The sequence below is a fragment of the Macaca fascicularis genome, chromosome 1, assembly GCF_037993035.2.
Source record: "Macaca fascicularis isolate 582-1 chromosome 1, T2T-MFA8v1.1".
Lineage (NCBI taxonomy): Eukaryota > Metazoa > Chordata > Mammalia > Primates > Cercopithecidae > Macaca > Macaca fascicularis.
Genome location: NC_088375.1, coordinates 164,559,134 through 164,585,919, shown reverse-complemented (window position 1 = coordinate 164,585,919; position 26,786 = coordinate 164,559,134). Strand labels below are relative to the sequence as shown.

Genomic DNA, 26,786 nt, shown 5'->3' with positions numbered 1-26,786 from the left:
CTGAAAATAAGTCCTTCTTACATTGCTTATTTGTCTTTATTGTTTTGGGGCTGAAAGTCAAGTCAAAAACAATTCAGTCTGACAAATCCTATATCCCTAGCACCTTACACAGTACTTGGCACATGACAGATGTTTTGCATATTTTTGTTGAACTGAATGAAATTACTTGATAATATAAGAAATATATATATATAATATATGTATATATGTGAATCTATGCATAGTTATCAAGTAAGAGTAAATGCCCAAACACAGTATGTGTGTGACTTTCATGAGGGAGAAGGAACTGGTCCATATTTAGTTTCTCAGCCACAGGCTTATTACTGTTTGAATGCTATGAAATACATAATACATCATTCTACTCCCCCTGCTTAGATAAACAAAAGTTTAGCTGTATATAAGGTGACTTTTTAAAATGCATTGTGTGATGGAAAATGACTTTCACTAACTTAAAGCTCTGGCATATCAGAAAAGATTCACCCCAATAAAGAGTTAAGCAAATACTTTACATAACCTCATTTATTTGGCTTTTTTTGTCCTTGTCTCTGAATTCATTGTCTTTAATTTTTTTGCTTTGTTTCTTATCAGTGATTTGCAGCTCATTAATTCACTTCCTATATAAGAGGTACATAATCATTTTCTACATTCCAAGGAAAAGCTCTTAAGCATTATCGACATATTTAAGATTCAGTATTTTGACTCAGAACCCCAGAAATTTCCCATTATATAAATAGGTGGAACTACTTGATACTGCTGATATTTGATCATGTGCAACAATTATGAAATGGCTCAACATAATATATTGAAGATTTAGATTCACTGAGAAGACAGGACATGTGAAAAAGGAACCTTAGATCAGTTATACAAACACAGTTGACATGTGAAAAAGGAAACTCACATCAACATATTGGAAGAAAACCCCACCCCCGATATTTAATGTGGGTTCTTTTCTATTTCCCTAAGTATCGCGGCTGGTTTGAAAAATAAAGGAAAAGAGTATAAGACAGAGAAACTTTAAAGCTGGGTGTCCGGGGGAGACATCACATGTCAGCAGGTTCTGTGATGCTCTCCGAGCCGTAAAACCAGCAAGTTTTTATTAGCGATTTTCAAAAGGGGAGGGAGTGAACGAATAGGGTGTGGGTCACAGAGATCACAGGACAGGGTGAAATTAAAATTGATAATGAAGTTTCGGGCATGCATTGTTCATTGATAACATCTTATCAGGAGACAGGGTTTGAGAGCAGACAACCTGTCTGACCAAAATTTATTAGGCGGGAATTTCCTCATCCTAATAAGCCTAGGGGTGCTACAGGAGACCAGGGCTTATTTCATCCCTTTGGCTTCGACCATAAAAGACACTGCCCCCATGGGGGCCGTTCATAGGCCTACCCTCAGGGGCGCATTCTCTTTCTCGGGGATGTTCCTTGCTGAGAAAAAGAATTCAGCGATATTTCTCCTATTTGCCTTTGAAAAAAGAGAAATATGGCTCTGTTCCGTGCGGCTCACCGGCAGTCAGATGCCAAGTCTTATCTCCCTTGTTCCCTGAAGATTGCTGTTCTTTTTTCAAGGTGCCCAAATTTCATATTGTTCAAACACACATGCTCTACAAACAATTTGTGCAGTTAATGCAATCATCACAGGGTCCTGAGGCGACATACATCCTCCTCAGCTTACGAAGATAACAGAATTAAGAGATTGAAGTAAAGACAGGCATAGGAAATCACAAGGATATTGATTGGGGAAGTGATAAGTGTCCAGGAACTCTTCAAAATTTATGTTCAGAGATTGCAGTAAAGACAGGTGTAAGAAATTATAAAAGTATTAATTTGGGGAACTAATAAATGTCCATGAAATCTTCACAATTTATGTTCTTCTGCCATGACTTCAGCCGGTCCCTCCATTCAGGGTCCCTGACTTCCCGCAACAGACATGTAAAAAAGAAACCTTAGATCAACTATACAAACACAGTTAAACAATGCAAGGATCCCCTCAAGTCAGCTCCAAGGAGATCTTCTATCTCCAATGTACTGCGTTCTCTCAGAAAGTCCTAGAAAAGTAGAAATCCTAAGATTGCTTTAACATTTCATTCTCAGAAATTTTTGTTGTTGTTGTTTGTTGTTGTTGTTGTTTGTTTTGTTTTGTTGTTGTTGTTGTTTGTTTTTTGAGATGGCGTTTCACTCTTATTGCCCAGGCTGGAGTGCAATGGCACCATCTTGGCTCACCACAACCTCCGCCTCCCAGTTTCAAGCGATTCTCCTGCCTCAGCCTCCCGAGTAGCTGGGATTACAGGAATGCGCCACCACACCCAGCTAATTTTTGTATTTTTAGTAGAGACAGGGTTTCTCCATGTTGGTCAGGCTGGTCTCGAACTTGCAACCTCAGGTGATCTGCCCACCTTGGCCTCCCAAAGTGCTGGGATTATAGGCCTGAACCACTGCGCCAGGCCTCTCGGAAATGTTTTAAACTAATTAACAAGATCACAATCAGCTACTCAAGTTTTCAAAAATGATAGTTCTCTGAAAAGAGTTTAAGCTACTTCGGCCTGTGCCAGTGTCACAATAGAAATACCACCCAGCAGGCCTGAGTCCATTCTATGCAGGCAGAAGATGCAAACAGCAGTTGGTCTTTTGAGCTAGAGCTGAGAAACAATAACAACCACACATATAATAATCTAAAATTTTCCTTTACCACTTTATTATGGAAGTTGTATATTTTTGGATAGCCTAACTAGTTCTTTGATCTTAGATATTTTACATCATGTCTATGGGCCTCAGATTCATTATGTGTAAAATGAACTGCTGTTTATATGTCTGAAGTCCCTCCCAGCTCACAAATTCAACTCTTTGAAAATTGTATGAATTGCAGTGAAAAACAGCTGAGAATAAACTTAAACTAACAACGTAACTCTCTTAACATTTGGTAAATGCTGCTCATTAGCAAAGGAAATGGCTAATTTTTTTCTCCACTGAATTTCAAAGAAATTATTTTAAATCTTAGAGTCTGGAAAAAAATATAGCCAATTAATCTCAGATCTCTTACCTACTAGAATGTGAGGCTGGGTAGAGAAGTATGCTATAGCTTGAGCCAATGTTACAGAGTTCCTTCCTCCATGACAGAAGCAAAATAAAGATTTTTCCCTTCTGCTAGAATTCAGAAATGTATACATAAGTATTATAACAAAATTATACACAGTATATCTTGCAGATGGAAACATAGGTTAGTGTCAGACCAGACACGATGGCTCACGCCTGTAACCCCACCACTTTGAGAGGCAGAGGCAGTAGGATGGCTTGAAGCCAGAAGTTTAAGACCAGGCTTGGCAGCACAGTGAGACTTCGTCTCTACAGAAAATTAAAAATTAACCAGGTGCAGTGGCAAGCACCTGTAATACCAACTACTCGGGAGGCTGAGGTGGGAGAAGTACTTGAGCCCAGGAGTTGGAGGCTGCAGTGAGCTGTGATTATGCCACTGCACTCCAGGCTTAGTGACAGAGTGAGAATCTGTCTCAAAAAAATAAAAAATAAAAATAAAAACATTAGTGTCTACTTGCAAGGTATTAGAATGCTCTTTTCTGGCTATGAAATTCTAGAATTATATGTGAGGACATGAGGGTTATGAGGGTTCAGTATTTCTAATCCCGGAGAGGTAAAAATACAGCAAAATGCAAGGAAATGGATTCCTCATGCAAGAAGTAGCAAGAAATTTTCAGCCAAGAATACTGCAGAAAAGCTGCACCCAAGATGTTTCCTCTCCACAAATGACCAGCAAGGATGTGACATTTTAGTTTTGTCATAGAACTCACTTGTACCTAGTCCCATAAAACCAAAGCCATTTTCAATAAAGAAAAAAGTACATGGACTTTAATCAAATTATATATTTACAGTTTCATTCATACTAGTTAAAAAGTACACATGGCCAATTATACTTTCTGAAAGAAAGAAACGAGAATGACTAATTCTAAAATGAAATTGTTTGCAACATCAGATGCTAAGAAGGCAAGCTATATATTCATCTATTTATAATACTATTGTCTCTTAGCTTAAAGAATGCTGGGGAAAAATTGTTTCATAACATTGGGTTATCTATCACTTAAAAGGTCAGAATCGTGTGTTTTCAGTGGAGCGAATTTATTTACAAAGCTCAGTGGCAATGTTCGACCTAAAGAATCGAAGTAAAAGAAGGGAAAAAAGAAAAGAATGGCCCTCCCTAAGTGTCAGTACTTTTGGGGTTTAATCTAACCCAATAGCAAATAGCAAAAGATCTATGAGAGAGCACAAGAGATGCACCTTTCCTAATCCCTCTTCCCAAACCCAGAATTTATTAGATCTCTTTCTTTCTCTATTACTCTTTATACCATCCACTCTTTTCTTCTTCTGCTGTGATATTATGAGGATGTTATTTGAATTACATGAAGATGTGTGCAATAAGGGATGATGTTAATTAAAACATATTCGCATCATTTTTCTGTTGTACTATTCGTTTTCCCAGAATAGACACATTGTAATTACCCTAAGACAGTGTGGCATATGGAAAGAGCAACTGACCCTTCATAGACTCACCTTCTGCTAAGTTCAATTATATAACAGTAAGAGAAAAAACTGAAAGCATATGGAATATAAAAATATGTCAGAATGAGCCTTTTGAATTTGCCAATATTTGAAATGACAGTTTTGTCAATTTATCATCATAGTTTCTTTTTTCTAATGTTCTTTTCAGCTAAAAAATTCAGTCTAATTCCTCATAAATTTTATAATTCAAAATATATATGAATACAGAAAATCTAGTAATTATAGTTACTCTGTTGAAAAGATGAATAGACTGGAAAATATATATATACTGTACCTGATAGTTAACAACATGATTCACAGTTGTAACCTAAAACTCACTTGCAAGTATGTCCTGTTCTATCAGGGAAGCCAAACCCTCTCCTCTTCATTTACCCACCCCCATCTCCATACATAAGCCTAATTTTGGCAAGAGAAGAGAAATAATTTGTAGAGAATTAGTTAACGACATCCAGATTTTGCCAATAACCAAAACAGATTTTTCTAATATGAGGTATATAAATAAGGTACTTAATTGAAGATAATTTTATAGTCTCTTTTACCTTGTCATCATTTTAAGGGTTTTGGAGTTTGCAATCAAAACATACTCTTTGTCTACGGCTCTATTTCAAGATGCTAAAAGAGAATAATCAATGAGATAATAATTCAAACAAGCCAGATTTTTTCTTTTTCCTTGTCTTAGAAAGAATCTTGGCCCTACAATTCATATAGACAGTTCAAGAAACTACTGTCAACAATGTCTATCAACAAATACTTGGACTATTAGCAGAGTCATTATTGCACTTTTTTTTACTTTTTTAAAGTTAGTTTTTGGTAAGTCGTTTGGCTCAGAGCATCTTATCTTGGCCAAAATCGTGGGGTTTGATGCCCGTTAGACCTATTATCATTGCTCTGTTCTATACCACAGTGACAACTTCACTCCACATCCTGATTAGTGTCTTATAAGGAAATATCATTAGAAGCCCCTTAATAGGTAGAAGGGAAGTCATGTGTCCTAAGGGAGCTAATAGCTAGGGAGACAAAGTGAATGTATGCACTCATTAGGAAACTAATAAAGTACTTGATTTTGTGATGTATCTAATAAATATTGTAGCTGTGTTAACGGAATCGAGTAATTAATATAAAAATGTGTATCCTGGGATGCAGAGAGGATGGCCACTCTCAGACAAAAATACAAGATGTAAGACCCTCCTCTTCTTAGCTCCTCCAGTGAATCAGTGAGGGAGTGGGAGAGGAGACCTTTGTGGCAGGGTGCACTGGGGATCATGGAGATCTCTGGTTGTAGGGGGAGTCAAAAGAAGGGAGTTTATTCCTGGTGGAGCAGAAGTTCCTCCAGGATTAACAGAGAGAAAAGAAGGAGGAGGACAAATACCTGTGGGCTAGACTGACATGAGTTTTCAGGGGCAGGGGTAAGAGGTTTATGCTAGAAAGGGTGAGTATGGAGTATAAAGGAGAGAATATTGGGGAAGAAGACCCCAGACTCATGTTAGAGTCATGAAGAAAGGAAACCCTGGGATTTTAATAAGTTTTTTCATGGACTGGGAGAATTTCAAGCATGGTGATGAGTTGGAGTGAGGCTCAGGATGGCGGTAGGGAGAGACAGCAAGCAGGATATGGCATTCAAGGCTCAGAATGGGAGAGGTAAGTTCAGACTCCCCAAAGAGAAGTCTAAATGAAATGTCTGTGTATGGGTGGATCTGTTGTACACAGATATATATACAAACACTGAATCAACGCTTCCTTGTCTGAATGGAAATCTGATGGCTCTGTTAATGACCAGTAGGTGTGATTAGCTTGCTGAGAGAATTTTCTTACTTAGGTAAAGCTCGCTTATTCCACAGCCAGAGCTATAAGAAACAAAAACATAAGCTAGAAAACAAACAAAGTGCTTCTGAGGAGCCATAATTAATGTCACAAAGTCCATGCACTACATTTCATTCCTTTTACTCATAAGAGAGGATTTATATCATACCTGGGAGTCTTTTATCTAGTTGTCCAGACCACCAAGGTGAAAGCCTTTGGCTCCAGGCTCATTGCCAGAAGCAAGAAGTCATAGCCAACAGCTTCACTCTGCAGTAAGAGAGAAACTTCTTTTAAAAGCCAGAAATAGAAGAGAACAACTTCTTTTAAAAGCCAGAAACAAGATTTTAAAAGTACAGCAGATTGTACTCCTAAAATCTTGTTTCTGGCTTTTAAAAGAACGTTTTGTACTTTCAGTATGGAACAGTTTTTCTCAATGACATTTTTTGACATATCTTTGAAAAAAAAAGAGTTCATGGTGAACTAAGTTTCGTAATCACTTCATACTCTATCCCTTGTTTCAGGACTTTACACTGTACTAAATAGGCTAAGAACTCTAAGAAATCTTACAGATACATGTTTCAACATGTTTAACTATACAGTCCTCTTTACCAAAGCATCAATTAACTACTTCCACACAACACACTTTGGGAAATGTTTGTTATAGAAACAAACTAACGGGGCCATGGCTGTGTGCAAGAGAGTGTTGATGTTCACAATTATTACCATAAATCATTAAGAAAGGGTTAATGTTCAGTTTCTGAGTTTTTAAAAATTTCTCAAAAAAAACCTCCAAAAATAAAACCCCTAAAGAATGAGAAATTGTTTATGGTTAAAATGAAGTGTTGAACCCTTAAAGAAATAAAGTATTTGAAAATTGTACTAAAGCATTTCCCAACAAGGCCAAGTAAGTTCCACATTTCTATAGTTTATCTTATTTGTGGTTGAAAATCAAAAGCACCAGAGACATTGGGGGTGGGGGACTATGGAGGAATAATCACATAACTTTTAATGTTTAGGTAAATAATTGCTTATAATGATATAATACATTGAAGAGTAAGATTTCGTTTAATACAATTGGATTAGAAAGGAACCAGAAATAGGTTTGAAAACTATGTGTTGGTTAGGCACAGTGGCTCACACCTGTACAATGCTTTGGGAGGCAGAGGCAAGAGGATTGCTTGAGGCCAGGAGTTCAAGACAAGTCTTGGCAGCATAGCAGATCCCATCTCTACAAAAAAAATTAAAAATTAGCCAGGTGTGATGGCACGCATGTGTAGTTCCAGCTACTAAAGAGGCTGAGGTAGGAGGATCCTTCCAGCCCAGGAGGTTGAGGCTGCAGTGAGCTATGATAGAGTCACTGCACTCCAGCCTAGGTTACAGAATGAGAACCCATCATTAAACTGTCTTTTAAAGTATGCTTTTATATGCCAGATTTTGACTGCATATTATTATACATTTAGTTTTGTTCATAATATACAATGTTCTTGCACAGAAAACCAATAAAAATATTGAGGAAATACTTTTTGAAAATCAAAACATATTTTGAGTATTTAGTAAAACATGAAAACCAATAAAACAAATTAGGTTTTTAAAGGAAAAAATAAGGATTATGTAACTACTTTTAAATAATTATCCTTGGCTACAAAGATCGATAGCAAGGATGATGCCAGTCCAAGATTGGACAACCAATTGCTGGGCAATGTCCCTGCAGAAGTATTTGTTGTGTAAGGTTGCAATGGCTTTTGTGTAAGGTCGTGTTTTTGCAGTCTTTTGTGACAGTTTTTGTTATCAGGTATACAAGTATGAGAACCCTCTCTTCATGGCCTTCCCCGCTCTGTTTGCCGGGTTTTTTGTTTTGTTTTGTTTTGTTTAACACTAGTCACTCCATTTGATTCTGACAACTTTCACACCATTACACAATACTGATTCTATGGAGCAAATTTTGCAGATGGTATCATATTTATTACATTTTCTAATTTATTTATTTATTTGGAAAATGTGCATCAAATGCCCACTGTGTACAAAGTATTGTGCCAAGAAATGTAAACAATGTTATATGAATGTAACCAAGTTCCTGCCTTCCACAACCTAGTCCTGGAAATAGACATACCCAAATTATACAGAGCAGGAAACAAAGCAGGAAGAGAGACAAAAAGAGCTGAGTATCAAACATTTGATAAAATGAATGCCAGCCTGTCATTTAAGAGCAAGCTCTTCATCAAAGTGGAGAGGAGCCTGGCTACAAAGAGCCCCCCGAAAATTAAGGGTTGATTTTGCAGTTATTCTTTTTGTGAAAAGTAAAAGGATCGTGACTTGTTGGGAAATTGGCTTGCAAATCAAGGTAGGAAATTCATTTGTTGGAGATGATCATTTGATATGTTTGATAAAAAGAAAACAAGCATTTAAAAATCAGAGCAGATAAAGAAATAAATTTATTCAGATTTACTATTATCAGCTCCACACCTGAGTTTCTATTCAAATAATTCAGTCTTCAGTTGAGTATATTCTACGTTGCCATATCTTTTATGAGCCTTAATTCATGAGAAATTCAAGCTGCAGTACATGTGTGTACTTAACACAGAAGAGAAATTCTTGCCGGGTGCGGAGGCTCACGCCTGTAATCCCAGCACTTTGGGAGGCCGAGGTGGGCGGATCATGAGGTCAGGAGGTTGAGACCATCCTGGTTAACACAGTGAAACCCCCTCTCTACTAAAAATACAAAAAACTAGCCGGGCGAGGTGGCGGGCGCCTGTAGTCCCAGCTACTCAGGAGGCCGAGGCAGGAGAATGGCGTGAACCCGGGAGGCGGAGCTTGCAGTGAGCTGAGATCCGGCCACCGCACTCCAGCCTGGGTGACAGAGCAAGACTCCTTCTCAAAAAAAAAAAAAGAGAGAGAGAGAAATTCTTATTTATGTTTTGTTCTGCAAATGTTTTTTAAAATACTAGAATAAAACTCATTAAAACTTCAAACTTTCTCACATTTACAAAAGCAGTGTAAATTTTTCATATGAACTCTCTAAGAACTGAAAGTCTATATTTCAGGTTTTCGATAGAAAGGAAAGTTTTTTAAATAGCTTGACATAAGGTCAATGTAGTATTGATTATGAGTATACGCAGCCCTAAATATATCCTAATACTTAACGAGTACTCTTATCAGATTAAAATTTGAAATGAGAATTAATTCTAGTTAGTTAATGTGAAGCACAATGAGGATTATCTGAGATTCCTACTCTTTCTCATAATACCTGGCAATCAGAATTGAACACCATGAAGCCTTGCTCTTATGGCACTAATTTGGTTGCTGCATTATTTCGTTTTCCCTCATTCTAAGAGCTGTAGGCATTCAAAGTGCAATATATCAATGTATTAATATTTCTCTAACATACAAAATTTATGTGTACTGGCCCTTTAAAAAGGCTTATCCCTTGGAGGGTGAATATAAATCAACCAGAAATCACATGCCCATATCTCTAAACTGATTTCTTGTTTTGGAGTTTAAAAAGATCTGTGCTGTCCTCCCTGTTGGATAATCCCACCAACCCTGTGGTCTGGCCTTCTCTGAGGCTAGTTTTTAAGCTTAGAGCCTTGAATAATAAGAATGCAACAGAATTTCTAGGAGAATTACAACATCATCTGGACTGTTTCTGCAATATGAACATCCATAATTTATCCATTTAACAAAACATTTACCAGAAGGTAATCAAACATAAATCCAGGAGAGAATAAGAGAGGAAATTCAGAAACCAAGTGTGTTTTACGATAGATTGATGAGCTCTATTTGCAAAGCTCTACTTTTTGTTGGAATTGCAAATACTATTTTCATTAACCTTCAGTCTTTTCATGCCTAAATCATGAAAAGGGACAATTAAAAAGCATTTTGTGGCACAGAAGATATCAAATAAAATTAAAATAACAAGAGATGTCTTCTGGAAATTACGTAACAATTATAGTAAAATGTTCCTTCATACTTTCAAATCAGCTAAAGCTAGAAACCCATTAATTACATATTTTTTAAGGATTAAATTTTCAGAATATCTTTTCCCTTTTTAGATTGTTTTCTTGGTAACTTCATTTCAACTTAATAAGTGATTTCTCATTTTTCATTAGGTTATAATTTCCTCAAAATGGTACATATTTTTTTCAAATCTATGATAGTGTATCTATATAAAACATATAGGTAGCCAAATGTGGCAATATAGTTTAAATTTTTTATTAATTTAGCATTTGTTCTTCATATCACCTTTTTCATAGTATGCATATATTTATTAATATAATAAATTATATTAATACATGTAATATAATATACATGTAAATCATATGCATTTATTTTTTCAAAGCATCATTGGGTTTATACCCTGCAATGAACATTGCATAGTAGCAGTCTTTATTTCCTCAGCCTCTTCTTCTTCTGTGCGCGCTCACACACACACACACACACACACACACACACACACACAAATGTAAAACTCCATTAGTTGGAATATTGTGATTCTTCTGGTCTTTATTTTAACTGAAGAAGCCCTACACAAATATAGTAACATAGTTGTTTGATTCCCTGTCTGAACTATCCAAGATTTAAGCCTGATGACCACATTCATGTTAACAAATACAATGTCAATTCATTTTGCTCTTCTGTCCTAAGAATGAAAGAAGTTTCTCTGGAACTGAGATTTATTATTATCTTCTTCCACTCAAAAAAAAATTGGAGATTCAGCATTTCTGTAGATATTTAGTTTAGGACTAAATGTTACTTCTACCAGTATTTTTAGAGTAAGTTAAATTAAACCTGATAGAAATCTGAATGGGAATCACAGCTTGGCAACCACTGTAAAGAACAGAATTATCTTTGGAGGTGATATAGCAACAATTTTTTAAGGGAAAAATGTTCATTATTTTATCATGGCCAGTGAAATGTCAGCTCAAATTACTTGACATGATTGTGGTCTTATTATTTCAGTGAAGTAATGAAAGAAACAAGAAGAAGGAATATTACGGTATCAGGTGATTCAGCCTTAGCCCTTTCCCTCATTGTTTGACCTCAGACAATTTGGTTTGTCTCCTTAAAATGAAGGCCTTTCATTTATAAAATGACAGGATTAGTCTAAACTAACAGTTTTCACACTGGGCTTTCATGAGCACTATAGGGGTGGGAAGGTATTGGCAAGTAAGCTGGTTCGCTGGGTCCAATCTGTCTTCCACCTCTCTCCCTTTCTCTGTCTCTCTCTAAAAAGATCTGTTTAAATGTTTTACATATTGAGCTATCTCTCTTCCTTTTGAAGAAGAGGTTTTTTGAACTAATGCCTTGTTTAAAAAAAAAAAAAATAGCCCCTCTACATAAGTTTATTTTTATGGTTGCTTCCCATGCTAAAGCCTATGGTCTAAATTCACAGGTTTTAGATTTGGTGCTTTTTTTGTTTTTTATTTCTTAGAAAAATGATTCCACACATGAACCATTTTAGAACGCTTTATTCTGCACATACTGTTACAGAATTTACCTGAAAAAGAAACAACTGTTAACATACTGAGGGCTCGAGGAGACTCTAGGAGTGAGACAAGACAAGGACTGTAGTCCTCTGGGAATCACACTCGTTCTATGCGTCAGAGAAACAGCAAAGAGAAGATGTCCCTCTCTTCTTTGCCCTCCTCTGAGCTACTCTAGCACTTTATTTCCCTCTTCAGATATTAATTCAATTCAGCATATATGTACTGAGGGTTCATTCTACATGCGGCATTTTATGTTATTTTTAGTTACGTGCATGACTTATTTCCCCTCCTGAATGGCTGCTGCTTCGATTGGAGCCTTCCTGTTTCATCTCTTTCTTACTTCCCATCCCAGTGCCTAGCAAAATGCCTACGGAAGTGAGTACAAAACAGACATTCTTTGATTGAAAAAAATGCTAAAGTAATCACATTGAGAGCAGACTAACCTTCTTTGAAGATCTTTCATAATAAAAGTACCACTCTAAATTAACAGCTATGATTAATTTGCTAAGCTTTTTATACCACTTTTGCCCTTAACACTGATATTTTTCACATTGATACTATGTCAAGTATGATGATGAACAACGTACCATTCATGGCCTCCAAATCCTAGAAAATTTTTTATTTCTGTAACTGTGAGATATTTAAATTTTGAACAATTCCCTGAAAATTCTCAGTGGATTTTTAATTCATTGCAATTCTAGGTTTGAGTCTGCAGATAGAGAAATCTGAGCACTCAGAAAGTCATTATTATGGTTTGACGTTCAAGAACTCCATTATTAAAGTTCAATTTTAATTTCACAATTAAGTTATAACTTTTGGTCAAATCGAAGGCATTAAAGTATTTTGGTCAAACTGAAGGCATTAAGGTAGTCAGTACATCCCTCAAAGCTACAATGGAATAAATATTTATTTCATGCAAGTTCGCTATGTTCCTGATGTCTGAAACAGGTTAAGAGTAGAAAAAAGAATGGACCGTATGCTGTATTCTTTACTCTCCATCAAAACTGATCAGAAATGACACCAAATGTAACCTCATTGTCTGATTTTTAGTATAACGCAGAGCAAGAAATGTGGGCTGTGTAACACGCCCAAACTTCTACTCAACTACTGTTTCCTGACACTGAAACAGCCAATGCCAACTTCTTTTTTTTTTTTTTTTGAGGCCAATGCCAACTTCTATGGGCATTTTCATTTATTAAATATTGTTAAGGAATGCCTTTAAGGTTTCTTTAATTAAAAGCAAATGTTTACTTCTAATTACATGAATTTCCAAGAATTTATATTCTGTCACCAGTATTTTTTTACTGGCAGATGTACTATGGTTTACAAATGTAATATTTTGGAATCTTATTTACCACATCATTAGTCAATCAATTTTAATGAACTAGTGATGAGATATAATGTATCATATAACTTTCATCTAAGTTTTAAAGGTTGTATGATATTTCTAGAGATATAATGCTGCTTTAAATTTGAAAAAGCCAAAGTCAATGAAAGAGTCTAATTATTAAGTGATTGGTTATTTGAAATATTAATCATATTTTAAGAAAGCATAAAAATAGTAAGTAAAATAAAAAAGGCAATGTGTAACCAAAATAAGTATCAGTCCATTGAAAATTGAAAAAGTCAACCAGTGAACTGGCTCTATTACCTGTACTCAGCCAAGCTGTCAACTTGATTGACTCTTTTCTGAATCAACTGAGTCTCAAACTGCAAAGAAAACAATTACATAACTGTCAGTCATTCAGTTGCCAAGATTAATTTCTATCAAGTTTCAATAAGGTTGTATTTAATTTTACCTTTATGGCAGTGAAGGCTTATGGGATACACTTCTTTCTGTATTAATAATAAAAATCATTCCAATCAAGACCATCTGCGACTTAATGTGGAGAAAATCAAAGACCCATGGCACTCAATACAGAGAACAATGTACATTTTGTGACATAAAATTCATATAATAGATGGAGGGAACTCTGAAACTGTAACCTTAGGCTATGTTTAAACTGATTATCAATTGCTTATATCAATGATTCTTAAACAGAAGACAGCAGACATGTCCTCTGTTACTAATGTCAGTGTGTTTTATCCCCAAGGGACACATTCCTTAAGTATAGTGGATTGATTGAGAACCACTACTATAGATAATAAGTATACTTGCATTTAGCAATAAGGGAAATAAAAAATATTTCTCTAACATGAAAATGTATAAACCAAGAACTTTCCAGTGAGTCAAAATAAGATTTAAATGTACTATAAGTGTCCAGTCATGTTTGGCATGATTGAAATATTTGGTCTTGTTGATGAGTTTATATTAGCATTTATATAACACTAAGGTAATGGCCATATGCCCATTTCCAGACCACCTCAATCAGCCCCTGCAAAAACAAATCAGGACAACAACAATGGAACTGAACTACTATGACACCAGTACATCTATCTGTTATTTACCAGGGCATCTTGATGATTAGCACAGTGGCAAAGACATACTGGGTACTTAATAAATATTTGTTGAATTGATAAATTTGGTTGAATCTGGATAAAATTAGTTACTTCCATAATTGCGATTCCATTGTGAATTATAAAAACTGATAACTTTTTGTTGCTCAGTGCTCCCATGAATTTTATGAATAGAAACAATGATACAGTGATAATAGTTTGCATTGATTGCCCTGTTTTATTTGTGTATTTACAGGCAAATGGACACAGTTTTGTACATATGGAACATGAAAAAGCTGTATTACTACTGAAGAGTTTCCAGAACACAGTAGACCTAGTTATTCAACGTGAGCTTACTGTCTAAATATTTTTTATAAATAGTGAAGATACGTCTAGCCAGACCTAATGTTCAAAAATAAATTTATACATAGAAACAAATTTTGCCAATTGCTGGACCAATGGCAAACATTAGTGCCAAATGTATAATACTATATGTTAGCACTGACCATCCTTAAAAATGTTAACTCTATAAATATGATGTTCATGTGGTTATGTATTAGTTTTAATTGTCAGCCTCTGGCTGTGCATTGGTGCAGTTTTGTTTCTGTTTTTGTTTTTGTTTTTAATCAAATAAGTTTCTTCTCAAAGTGGATTTCATATAATTTCGGAGCACGGAAGCACACACAAGCTCTTTATGAATTCTGCTCTCCATCAGAAACACTGCCTCAAAGTTGTATATGCCTTTATATAGAAACTACAAATATAAAGAATTGTAATTCCCATAAAATATTTCTAGCACAAGGTATATGTTGGCATATATACAAAAAGAATATAGAGAAAAACAATATTTTCATAAACTAAACATCTCGGATAGAGAAAAAATATATCTTAAAATAAGACTTTACTATATTGAATCTTTTTCAATAAAAATTACATGATAATGCCTTATGAAAGTAACTGTACATATGGTATAAAGTGTTTATATTTGGTTCCATATTCATTTGCTAAATTCTCATGACACAGAGTGAAATATTTCATAAATTAGCCATTTATCTCTGGGACCCGAATAAAAATAGGATGAACTAATTTGTTCAATGCCTTTAGCTAATTACAATACATGCAGAGTTTAGAAACAGACTAACGGTCATTGTAGTTAAGTCTTTTTCACCACAAATTTAAGCAGTGGATGATGGGTGGCAGGAAAGGTATTGCTTTATTTCTTTCAAGTTCCTGTTGATTATAAACTGTAGCCCCTGTGATTTATTTACTTGTAAATGTGGAATTTATTTGTGTGTTGCTTAATCTAATTTGCTACTTTTTAAATTATTTAAAATGAGTTTTGGAAATTGATAAAATTTATCATTACGAAAGACTGCTGTTAGAAAGTTATGGTGGGTGATTTTAAAACCTTGGTATTTAAATATGAAACTTCAAATATAATTTCTCAGAGCTGTGGTCTACCTGTATCATTAATTTCAATGGCTGATTTTCTAGGCAGAAATAGATAAAATGCTTTTTTTTCCAAAAACAGTTTCAAGGTATGTACAATCCTGAATGCTTTCTCACCGGAGAGAAAGACAAGCATGGTTAATGTAGAATTACTTACTTTTCCATTGAAAACATTTTCCTGTATAAATGATCAAAATTTATTTTATAATCCTTTGAAATATTTGTCTTTCATATTAGTCATTAATTTAATTACAGTATTAATTTGAAATTCTAGGATAATTTCCCAGAGTTGGTTGCATGCATTCTCTTTCATAATTTTACATAGTTCTTTTGTTATATAATGAATTTACATGCTAGTGTTTCAAGTATTGTATGAGGATTTTCAGAGTAGTATCACTGATTGATGTCACCAAAGCTCTGAGAATAATATTTGTAAGTTAACTGTTTTATGGGGACATTGAAAATATTGTATTTTTGTAGGGTCTATTAAAATGAGTGTCACTTATTAGAAGTACAGTGGTATTTTTTGGCAATAGAATTTGTCACTTGGAAGCAAATAATACTTCACTTTATAAATGATGCACTAATTTTGATGTTTGCTTTATGTCAGGGTGACATTATACCATGATTTTATAGGGTTTGACAATTAGCTAATGATTAAAAGATTGGCCTATTTAGTATGTTTCCCAGAAGTAACTTTTAAATGTATTTTAATATATTGAGAGTTTCAGATGAGAAATGTCTTTCAGAGACTAATTTTCTTTGTTGAAAACTCATGTCAAGCCACCATGTCCAGATATTGTAGGATGATCATCATTAATCAAGACAGAGGCCTTTACTGGCATCATAAGATCACTTAAAGAAAAAAAAACTCAAGGCTGTAGTTTGGTGGCAATGAAACATCTGAAATCATCCCATCAGTTTTTCTTAATCTTTTATAAGAGAAGTGGGAGAAGAGCCAGATATACAACTGCCCCAAATGTTTTTCTTATGGTTTCTATATCAAACCCAGGGCTTCAGGAGATCCTTCTGAGACACGCAGCTGAAAGGATCATAATCCTGATAAACACCTCTGCCCCTCCTGATGTGACAACATTGTCCTGAGCCACTGCTTTAGTACTTCCTGTTCTGCAGTTCAGAAATGATGAAAAGAGAAAAGGGATCCTTGACCAAATGGAAAAGTGATCTGATATGCCAAAACACCTCATTGTCAATAGTACTGCCATGTTGCATACTGAGAACAGGCAGGTAATAATGAAAACAGACGGGCCAGGCATGGTGACTCACACTAGTGATCCCCACACTTTGGGAGGCCAAAGTGGGCAGATCACTTGAGGTCAGTTCAAGACCAGCCTGGCCAACATGGTGAAACACCATCTCTACTAAAAATACAAAAATTAGCTGAGCATGGTGGTGGACACCTATAATCCCAGCTATTTGGGAGGCTGAGGCATGAGAATCAATTGCTTGACCCGGGAGGCAGAGGTTGCAATGAGCTGAGATTGTGCCACTGCACTCCGGCCTGGGTGATATACCAAAACTCTGTCTCAAAAAAAATAAATAAATAATATTTTTAAGTAGAAAAGAGGCAATTTTTTTAGGTTGACTGAATAGAATCACTAAACACTTGAGGGGTATAAACCTAACTAATTCTATAGGTGATGAAAACCAATTATACATTGATTTTTGATTATTGACTTTTTGCAGTAATTGATTTTGCTGCCTGAAATTAGAATCTGGTTATTTTAACAATAAAAAAAGTCAGGGTGTGCTTTTTTAAAAAAAAAAGATAAATCGATAACAACATAAAGGACTGGAATTCATGATGGCTCCAATAGACTCTACCTCTTGGTCTTTAATTTTTATTGGACTCTTTCTGAGGAAGCTGTTTATATGTGATGAGTCAGTAAGATCTAATGGAGGACACTGAGAAACATTAGAGGTAGAAAGAGCAAGTGATGAAAACTACTAGTAAAATTGCAAATTTTGCAAGACAAATAGACATTAGTGGATAATTTTTAAAACTATTTACAAGGCTCATAATATTTTATCATAAAAGCTCTGCTATGATAACTCCAGCCTTCTGACAAAACAATAATGTAAACACACATAATAACTTAAAAGTATAAGTGCACTTTTGACAAGGAATATTCAAAGTCAGTATGAAATACAAATATTTACATTATGCTAATGCATTGCCCATTGAAACCTATAAAAGATATGTATTTCCATTACTTAGAATTGTAATTATTAGGTTGCTGAAAAAGTAATTGCGGTGTTTACCATTAAAAGTAAGGGCACAAACCACAATTACTTTTGTTCCAACCTAATACATAGATGTAAAACAATCTCAATTGTTTCTGGACCTTACCTTAGATCATGACCTTTGAGATGGAAAACAGCTTTAAAGAGAGACTGACAAGCCAATGTTAATTTGCTCTTAATCTTAAAGTTGATTGCACACATATCGCTAATGTAATTGTTTATTTAAATATAGGACTGGCATATCTTTCAACTGGTAAGCTAAAGAGAGAAAGATTCAGAGGGGAGAAAACATGGAAGAAATTTGATTTATATATTCAAATATTAAGTGAAAAGTATCTGAATTTGCCAAAATGATTAGATTAAAGAAACCAAAAAGAACACTTTATTTTTAATCATAAAATCTATTTAATATATATTTAATATCTCTTAATATTTAAGCTTTCCAATGTAAAGCTTTGGAAAATATAGTGTGCTTCCCACCTTGTCTTTCCATTGTCTCTCGACGCTGTCCTTAACTAATTTCTACCCCTTGTTGGCACACCGATCAAATATGTCTGATGAATACATTCTTATCAAGAGGCAAGAATGCAACATAACCAGGTCAAAAGCCATACTGATGTAGGACTGACACTCAAAGTCTTTGATAAATTCGATCAGACAATACATTTGACTAATTCCTGATATGCCAACCAAACAGCGAGTTTATTGGCACACTGGGTCAGTAAAATGTTATGCAAATAATGAAATCCAATAGGTTAAGAAGATGGGTCCTTTATCTAGTATAAAGAAGCAGGGTTGAAGTTCCACTGTAGTTCCTTTCACAGAAATGCTAAATCTTACTGAGCTTAATTAAATGTTCAAACTCTGGGTTGGTAATGTGTCCTCTCTTCACACTTGTAGCTACCTGATTATCTGGGACTTGGGGGGACTCTCCAGATTGGTGATCACTTGCATGAACATTTTTCCTTAGCAGTACAACCACCTTCTGTTAAGAAAAGCATCTTGCCTTGGCTCAGAATATTTCCTATCTCCCACCATGACCATATCCAAAGAATTCATTATAGCAAGAAAACAGAATGTGGGCTGTGGACAAATCCATGTGCACTATGTATGGAAAGCATGTGGGTCACTATTACACGAGATCCTGAGTGTCAGCTCCATTTTGATCTAAACTATTCAGGAAATGTATTTTCCAAGACGCACCACTTATACAAACTAAGGTAGATGCAATCAAGTTTTCTAGTTATATCCTGAACCTTCTGGGGGCATTTCTGTTTCTAGCGTGTAAAACTGACCTGTCTTCATTGCTGCAGTTGCTACTGTAGATCCATCCCTCCGCCTCCCCATGTTTTTCCAAAGGCAGTGGATGTCTGCTTCTATCCTGCTGAAAAAAAGATAAGAGGCCCCTTTAGAGTGATAGCTGTTCGGCGAGCCTTGAGTATCAACAGATGGTTACAGCTCCCAATTTGGGAGGAACTTTCTTGGGTGATCCTGGAACCTGGAGTAGTAGCATTAACCAAGACCCAAAGATGGAGTGCTTATAATGTTACTGACAACAACAAACAAAGCTTGTGTGCAATGGTGGGGGTGGCAATGCCTTTATAAAACTGTTTCCACTTCTGTTTTTAAAATGCTGGATTTTGCTGGATTGAGGGACTTTCTCTAAGCTTCTCAGCTTCTTTTTACTGGGACAGGTTCCAATCTTCCTTACTGTCAACACTGCCTGCAAGAGAATGGTTTGGAAACACTCCCTGGTAAGGATATGAATTGCACAGCTTCTACTTTGGAGAATTCAGTGATTTTTGAAAAACTGAGGGGGGAAAGTCTACTCTAAGTTTTTATTTAGAAAACATACAGTTAAAGTATAGGAATATTAAATCCCTTGGGATTTTAGCCATGTGGTTATGTCAACCTTCCCTAAGAACAGTTCTATGGGAAGTAAGGAGAAAAGACCTGAGAGAGGAGAAAATTTTCTGGTTAACTTCAGAGGCATTTCTTCAGCTGGTAGAGTCTTCCCAGTTGGGTTCTGAGCTCATGCTCTTTGTAACAACACACTGAGCACTAAGCAATGTAAGAAATGGGCCTGGATTAAGGCATGCAGAAATGAGAAGGATACCTCTGCAGCTCTGTCAATACTTCCACAAATTGTCTGCAAAACACCCCTTTTGTGCCTAACTTTGTTATGGCAGCACCTCAAAAAGTGGAAGGTTGTGAAATTCAGGCAGCATTTATATAAAAATTCCATGACTCTTGTTAGTCTACAGTTGGAATCATTATATAGTCCTACCAAAAGACAAGATCTGGGTCAAATTTCCACAGGTGAGATTTTCAAACCTAGCATAATTTTCTCTTCTCCTTTTTTTTAAAAAAACAAAAAAAAACAAAAACAAAAAAGATTTTTATGTGGCTTTTTCTTTTCTTTTTTTTTTTTTTTTTTTTTTTTTTTTTTGATACAGAATCTTGCTCTGTCACCCAGGCTGGAGTGTAGTGGTGCTATCTTGGCTCACTGTAACCTCCACCTCCCGAGTTCAGGCAATTCTCATGCCTCAGCCTCCTGAGTAGCTGGGATTACAAGTGCGAGCCACCACACTGGGCTAATTTTTGTATTTTCAGTAGAGATGGGGTTTCACCATGTTGGCCAGGCTGGTCTCGAACACCTGGCCTCAAATGATCCACCTGCCTCGACCTCCCGAAGTGCTGGGATTACAGGCATGAGCCACTGTGCCCAGCATTTTTTTCATTCTTTAAGCTAGCATAAATTTCACTGGGTGTAGAAATTGGTGTCAAAAGAAAGTTAAATGAATCACCCAATCTTTCTCTAGTTTTGAAAGTGTATTTTTTTATATCACTGTTGCACAAATGTATTGTTTGTGCTTATTTTTTTCTTCTTTAAAATAATAGGTTAAATAAGCAGCCTAACAAATAGCCAAGTATCTTTACATCCAGAGTGAAATATCTTAGTACAGGGACTTTTATTTTCATAGCAAACTCTTGTATTTCCTCCACAGGAAAACATTTACTGTAGCTGAATCTTTGAGGCCTAAAGTATATTATTCATAAACTCAAAACATTTGGAGACATTTCATTGAAGAATATAACAAAAACATTAAATATTATGATTATAAATATTAAAATAAATGTGTGTTGGGCGTCAACTACATATCAGGTACTACAAGGGATATAATGTGGTCCTCTCAGGACAGAATCTCACAGTCAAGAGGAAAGATGAGAGATGTTCCAGATCAAAGACAGTACAAGGCAATGTGGTGAGTCCTTTTGTTCCTGCCCTCAACCATCCTATTGCAAAAGGAAATAGAGTCTTTATCTAGTCAAATCTGTTTCAGTCTGAGCATGGTTTGTTCCATTTGGAGCTACAGATAGGTCTTCTGCTGGTTCCTGTGACCTTCATACAGCTAACATAAAGAGTGTCACGAGGCCGGGTCCGGTGACTTATGCCTGTAATCCCAGCACTTAGGGAGGCCGAGGCAGGTGGATCACTTGAGGTCAGGAATTGGAGACCAGCCTGACCAACATGGTGAAACCCCATCTCTACTAAAAATATAAAAAAATTAGCCAGGCATGGTGGTGCGCACCTGTAATTCTAGTTACTGAGGAGGTTGAGGCAGGAGAATTGCTTGAACCCAGGAGGCGTAGGTTGCAGTGAACTGAGATCGCATCATAGCTCTCCAACCTGGGTGACAGAGTGAGACTCCATCTCAAAAAAAAAAAAAAAGTGTCACGAAAAGTGTGAGCTGGATGAGTATTTGCCAGGATTTAGGGCAACATTTGATAGTCTAAACGTGGCAAGTGTGAATGCCTTACTAGACAAGATAAATAGCAACCAAAATCTCTTGAATCTCTGGGAGAGGAGTGAGATTTTTGCCAATTTGTTTGTTCTAAAGAGGAAAGGAAATGAAGAATGGTGTCCCTCAACTTGGTCCAGCACCGCGTCTGTATGCCCCTGACATTATAGGAGAAGGAGATGGAATTCGACACTTTAAAAAGCATGGGGGGTTTGCTTGAAAAGTCTTCTAGATTCTGTGGCCCCAAAAAGTCCCTCCTATGACCACTATCAGGGAGCGTGGGAGTCCTTGCTGTCCAATATTAGAGTGACCCACTCAGAAATGCAAGGAGTTGAACAGTCAGCTGGCTGCATTTCATGTTTATTTACTCCACTTTTTGGGTGGAGAACATTTTCACTGCACACTGCTCAAGTGATCCCCTGAAAATGCTGTTTGCATGAGACTGGATCACACATATCCATATATGATCAACATCTGCTCTTCTAAGGAATTCTGATCCTCTGAATCTGGAAATTGTTTTCTTTTCTTCACCCTATGCATGCTCAGTGTTTTAGACACATACAAATCCTTACTTTTCTGTGTATTCACTGTGTTTTGTATTTCAGCTTTTGCGCACACTATCCCACTACTGGAATGCCTTCCTCTCCCTATTCCCTTTCTAAATTATTAAAATCATATGCAGCCTTCAGAGCCCGGCTCAAACAGCACTAGAACCATGAAACCCTCCCTAATCTTCATGGAAAAAACTTTCTGTACTGAGCACTGCCATATTAATTTTTTCTTATATTTTTTAGTATCTTTCCCATTCTGCCTGAGATCATAGCTATTTGGGGTTTGTTTTTCCTATGAACTTTAAGCTTTTTGAGAGAGAGGATCAGACAATACTTAACAAAGGCCTTCTAGACAGAACAGCCTCAGGAGAGGTAAAATGACCAGATGTTTTGTTTACCATATATCCTTAATGCCTGTCATAGTATCATAAGCACAGTATAGGTTCTCAATAAATATTTGTGTAATTATAAAGTGGATGACAGGCCTGGCGCATAGAGCACTTTATAAATATTGAACTAAACAGCAAGTTGATGTTCAATTTGTGTAACCTTAAACTACCAACCTTTCATCTTCTCAGTTGACTCACAATTCCCAGTTAAAAAAATGTTTTCCTTTTTAAATCAGTTTTCCTCTTCAGCATTTTTCTAAGACATTTTTGGTCTTTTCTGCAGTGTTTCAGCAGTTACATTTAATTTTCCTTTTATGTGTTCTAAGGACCTTAACACTACCCAAAAAGTAACACCATTCAAAAAGTTTAAGAAGTGGCATTTATTTAATTAGAGCACATTATATCTATCCTGTTGATTTGCTTGGGATTTATTTCTCTTTGAGAAGAAGTCAAGCACATTGTGACTTGGTAGATTACGTTACCTAAGCAATTTTTACAATTTGGAGGTGGAAGGAAGAATAAAAGATGTCATGAGAGAGACAGGGCTATGGAAGTGTAGTTGGGAGAAAGGGGTTTCCACCCCCCAATTTAGCTCTAAATTTTAATTAAACTGCTGCCAAATGCTGCCCGTCCTGTAAGTAGATAATCTGAATCATCTGTCCACAGGCCTTTGGCCACAGTTGAGCATGACAATGTTTACACACTGCATTTTGGCATCATTTCATGAATAGATCCTACCCCCTATATCCCTAAAGTGAAGATGTCATATAGTTCAGCCACAATTCTCAAGCCACTGTCAAAGCTATATAACTGATATGATTAACTATTTAGACAGAGCACAGAAAAAAATCAGGGTTACCTTGACAAAACCATATTCCCCCTCCCAAACTTTTGTAGAGATAGAATCTGGCCTGTTGATCTCAAAGTAGAAAGAGAGCATGCTATTTATACTGCCATGAGCATTGGCTTCATTAGATCCTTCCCTTGAAAGGACAAAAAATGGAATCCAGCCCCTTGAAAGAAAAATGATATCTAAGTGGGAATCCAATGATATCTAAGAGCCCCAGGTTGGTAAGCTTCTAACCACAATCCCTTTATTACCTCATGGGACCTTCATTTCCTTTCAAGTAAAACATTTCTGTCCTAGCTTTCTCACAAAAATATTTCCCATGTCTTTCCATTTGGGTTTCGCAGCAAAGTGACTCCAGAATTGAGTGAAATATTCCCAAACATCAAATGTTTTGTCATTGACTATTTTACTTATACTATTAATATAAATTACCCCTATTCTACCTCTGCTTTTTAATTTCTTTGTATAAAGAGAACTTGATAACTATCAAGTTAATTATGTCTTCTTTTCATAAAATTTTTGATTTAGAAAGATTTAAAGACATGAGTATGCCTTGAAGGCAACGGCCACCATTGCTGTCTTTGATAGCATGCTGCCCCAAACTCTCCAGGGGGCTACTCTTTGGTATCTTATAGCCCAGTGTCTATACATTTATACGGGTAAAAAATGCCAATGTCTCTTTGAACAAAAATCAATGAGAAATGAACTGGAAAAGTGAAATATTAATTGAGAGAGTGACATTATCTTAGGATAGTAAGAATATTTTAGAATAGTAAGAGCACTTTAATGAAATATTTTTAAGAGCATTTTGGAATAATGAGTGAGTAGGAACAAGAACAGACTAGGGCTAGGAAAGAGGGAAATTAATAAGTTATTAAGGAAGAAAGAATGAAAAAGACAAAAGAAGGGTGATAGAGGACTGATACAGAGAATGAGAGAGGAACTGGATAAAAGAAATCAGATTCAGGCAGATCGTCCGGTCTCTTGGTGCTGGTGACCATGCCAGCCCCAAATTCCCCTCCTCTCTCTGCTGTCTTGGCCAGAAGGGTAATCGTTCCGCCCTTCTTGGTTTCTAACTTCCCTCCTGCTCTTCCAGGTGTCAAAAGAAAAATTTACAATAAAATAAGGTGCATATTAGAAATATATTTAGTTTAATTGCTATTCATTTCTAGCAACTATTTTTTCTAATGTCATAGGTAATGCTTTAGTCATACAACTTCTCAGAACAAGGAAAAAAAGTTATCTCATTTAAAAAAATTACCAGAGTACTTAAATAAAGGCTAATGTCAGACAGTGTGGCTGTAGGTAAAAGCTCTGTGGAGAAAGGAGCAAAGGTAGTGTCCTATCAAGACAGAAAGGGACCTTCAGAGGATCTGGTTCATCTGTCTATCTTCAGGGAAGGATTCATGCTATTCTTAAATTCCTCCAGAGAAGGGGTGAACACTTCCCTTTGTAACCTACCCTTAGAAAGCAACAAATTGTGTTTCATCTCAATAAAATCCTGCAGTTTAAATTACTGCGTTCAAGTCTGGCAAACACTGTCCTCATATTTAGTTGTACACATCCACATACTTTATTTTAAAGAAACATGTGTCTGCAGTTCAGAAGAGCCACCACTAGATGGAGACCTCATATCTACGTTTTAAATCGCAGCCTTGGCAATGCTCTAGCTTGGGTGAGCACAGGCTCTACACAGTCCGGTATTTGTTGTTGTCGTGGGCGTTTTTTGTTCGTTTGTATTCAGACAGTGTCTCTCTGTCGCCCAGGCTGGAGCGCAGTGGCGCGATCTCGGCTTACTGCAACCTCCACCTCCTGGGTTCAAACGATTCTTCTGCCTCAGCCTCCCGAGTAGCTGGCACTACAGGCGTGCACCACCATGCCCGGTAATTTTTGTATTTTTAGTAAAAACAGGTTTTCTCCATGTTGCCTAGGCTGGTCTTGAACTCCTGGGCTCTATCGATGCGACGCCTCGGCCCCTCAAAGTGCTGGGATGGCCTTACACAGTCCGTTTTTATGCCCCTTGTGCTGATACAATTGCTAACAACACCACTTCCCTTTCTCTTCTGAGAAAATTTGAAACAGTGCTCTAAATTTACACAATTTAAGGGAAAAAAAAGAGCTTTGAGCTTATTTTAAGCAGTTTATGTGTTTTTTTACTAAACCTCTTAGGTTGTATAAATCACCCAAAACCTAATGAGATGGAAACCACTCTCATCATTAAGTCTTGAGTGTTTAAAGTTTTGATGTTCTTTAATTGTTCAGTTTAGTTATTATGCCCACCAGTTTAATAGTTCTTCTCTAACTTGTGTTTTTCCAAATATTTTGCTCCCATCTCCCATTACTTTAGCCACACTTCCTTCAGGTATGCCCATCGCAAGTATGTGGGTTTAGATTTGCCTCGAGTTATCAAAATTTATTTTTAAAGTTGACTTTCCAAAACTTAAACATCAAGAACTGCGGTTAATTTTCCTAGCCTTCTTTATGTAATTCTAAAACTAGTCCAATCTGAATATGTGTGTATCTGGGTATAGGCTTTATTTCCATCTGGCAATAACTAGGCATCTAGAATAAACTCCTGATTTTTCATTTTATTTGTGTGTATGAGTAATCAGCATAATATGACAGATTTTATTTTATTATGAAGTGAATAAGAAATGTATTTCAAAATGTCTCTAACAAAGTGATCATCGGATTCCCAAGGTAGTTTGCAATCTCCCCAGCCTCTCTCCTTTCAGTGGGAATATCTAGGTGTTGAAAGCAGAGAACCCTGGCAGCCTTGGTGACATGTGTCTTCAAACTATTTTGGTTCTTCTTAGTCATTTGAAATTCCAGGGCCTCTGATGGCTGGACCATTGCTAAAAAGGCCGAATGTTTTTGTTCACTTCCTCTAAGCTAATTATATCCTCATCCTCACAACTTAGCCAGCCTCCTGGTCTGGGCTTCTCCTTTGCTAATTCCATCGAAGCCCTGCTTATTTATGGGTTTCAGGTACTCCCCTGCTGAGCGTTTAATCTTTTTTCTTCCAACCCCGGAGCGAAGGTAGATGGAAGACAAGGTGTTCTTTCCCAAAGTTGATGTGAAGCCATTTATATCCTCTGGTGTTTTCCTCCAAAAAAACAATTTCCTTCTAGCCACACGATCACCAGATACTAGTACAGAGTACTCTTTCTTAGCAAATTCCATTTAACCTTC

General features: G+C 36.3%; 1 protein-coding gene across 16 annotated transcripts in view; it reads left to right on the top strand.

Moving 5' to 3' along the window:
* LRRC7 (leucine rich repeat containing 7) overlaps positions 1-16,247 on the top strand; it is a 553,605-nt gene extending 537,358 nt beyond the window's left edge. For all 16 annotated transcript variants that reach the window (XM_074003903.1, XM_074003898.1, XM_005543054.5 and 13 more), the window contains one exon: positions 14,544-16,247. In XM_074003903.1, coding sequence (XP_073860004.1) covers positions 14,544-14,651 — 108 coding nt within the window. In that variant the 3' untranslated portion in view covers positions 14,652-16,247. The remainder of the gene's footprint in view (positions 1-14,543) is intronic.
* The last annotated feature ends 10,539 nt before the right edge of the window (positions 16,248-26,786 follow it).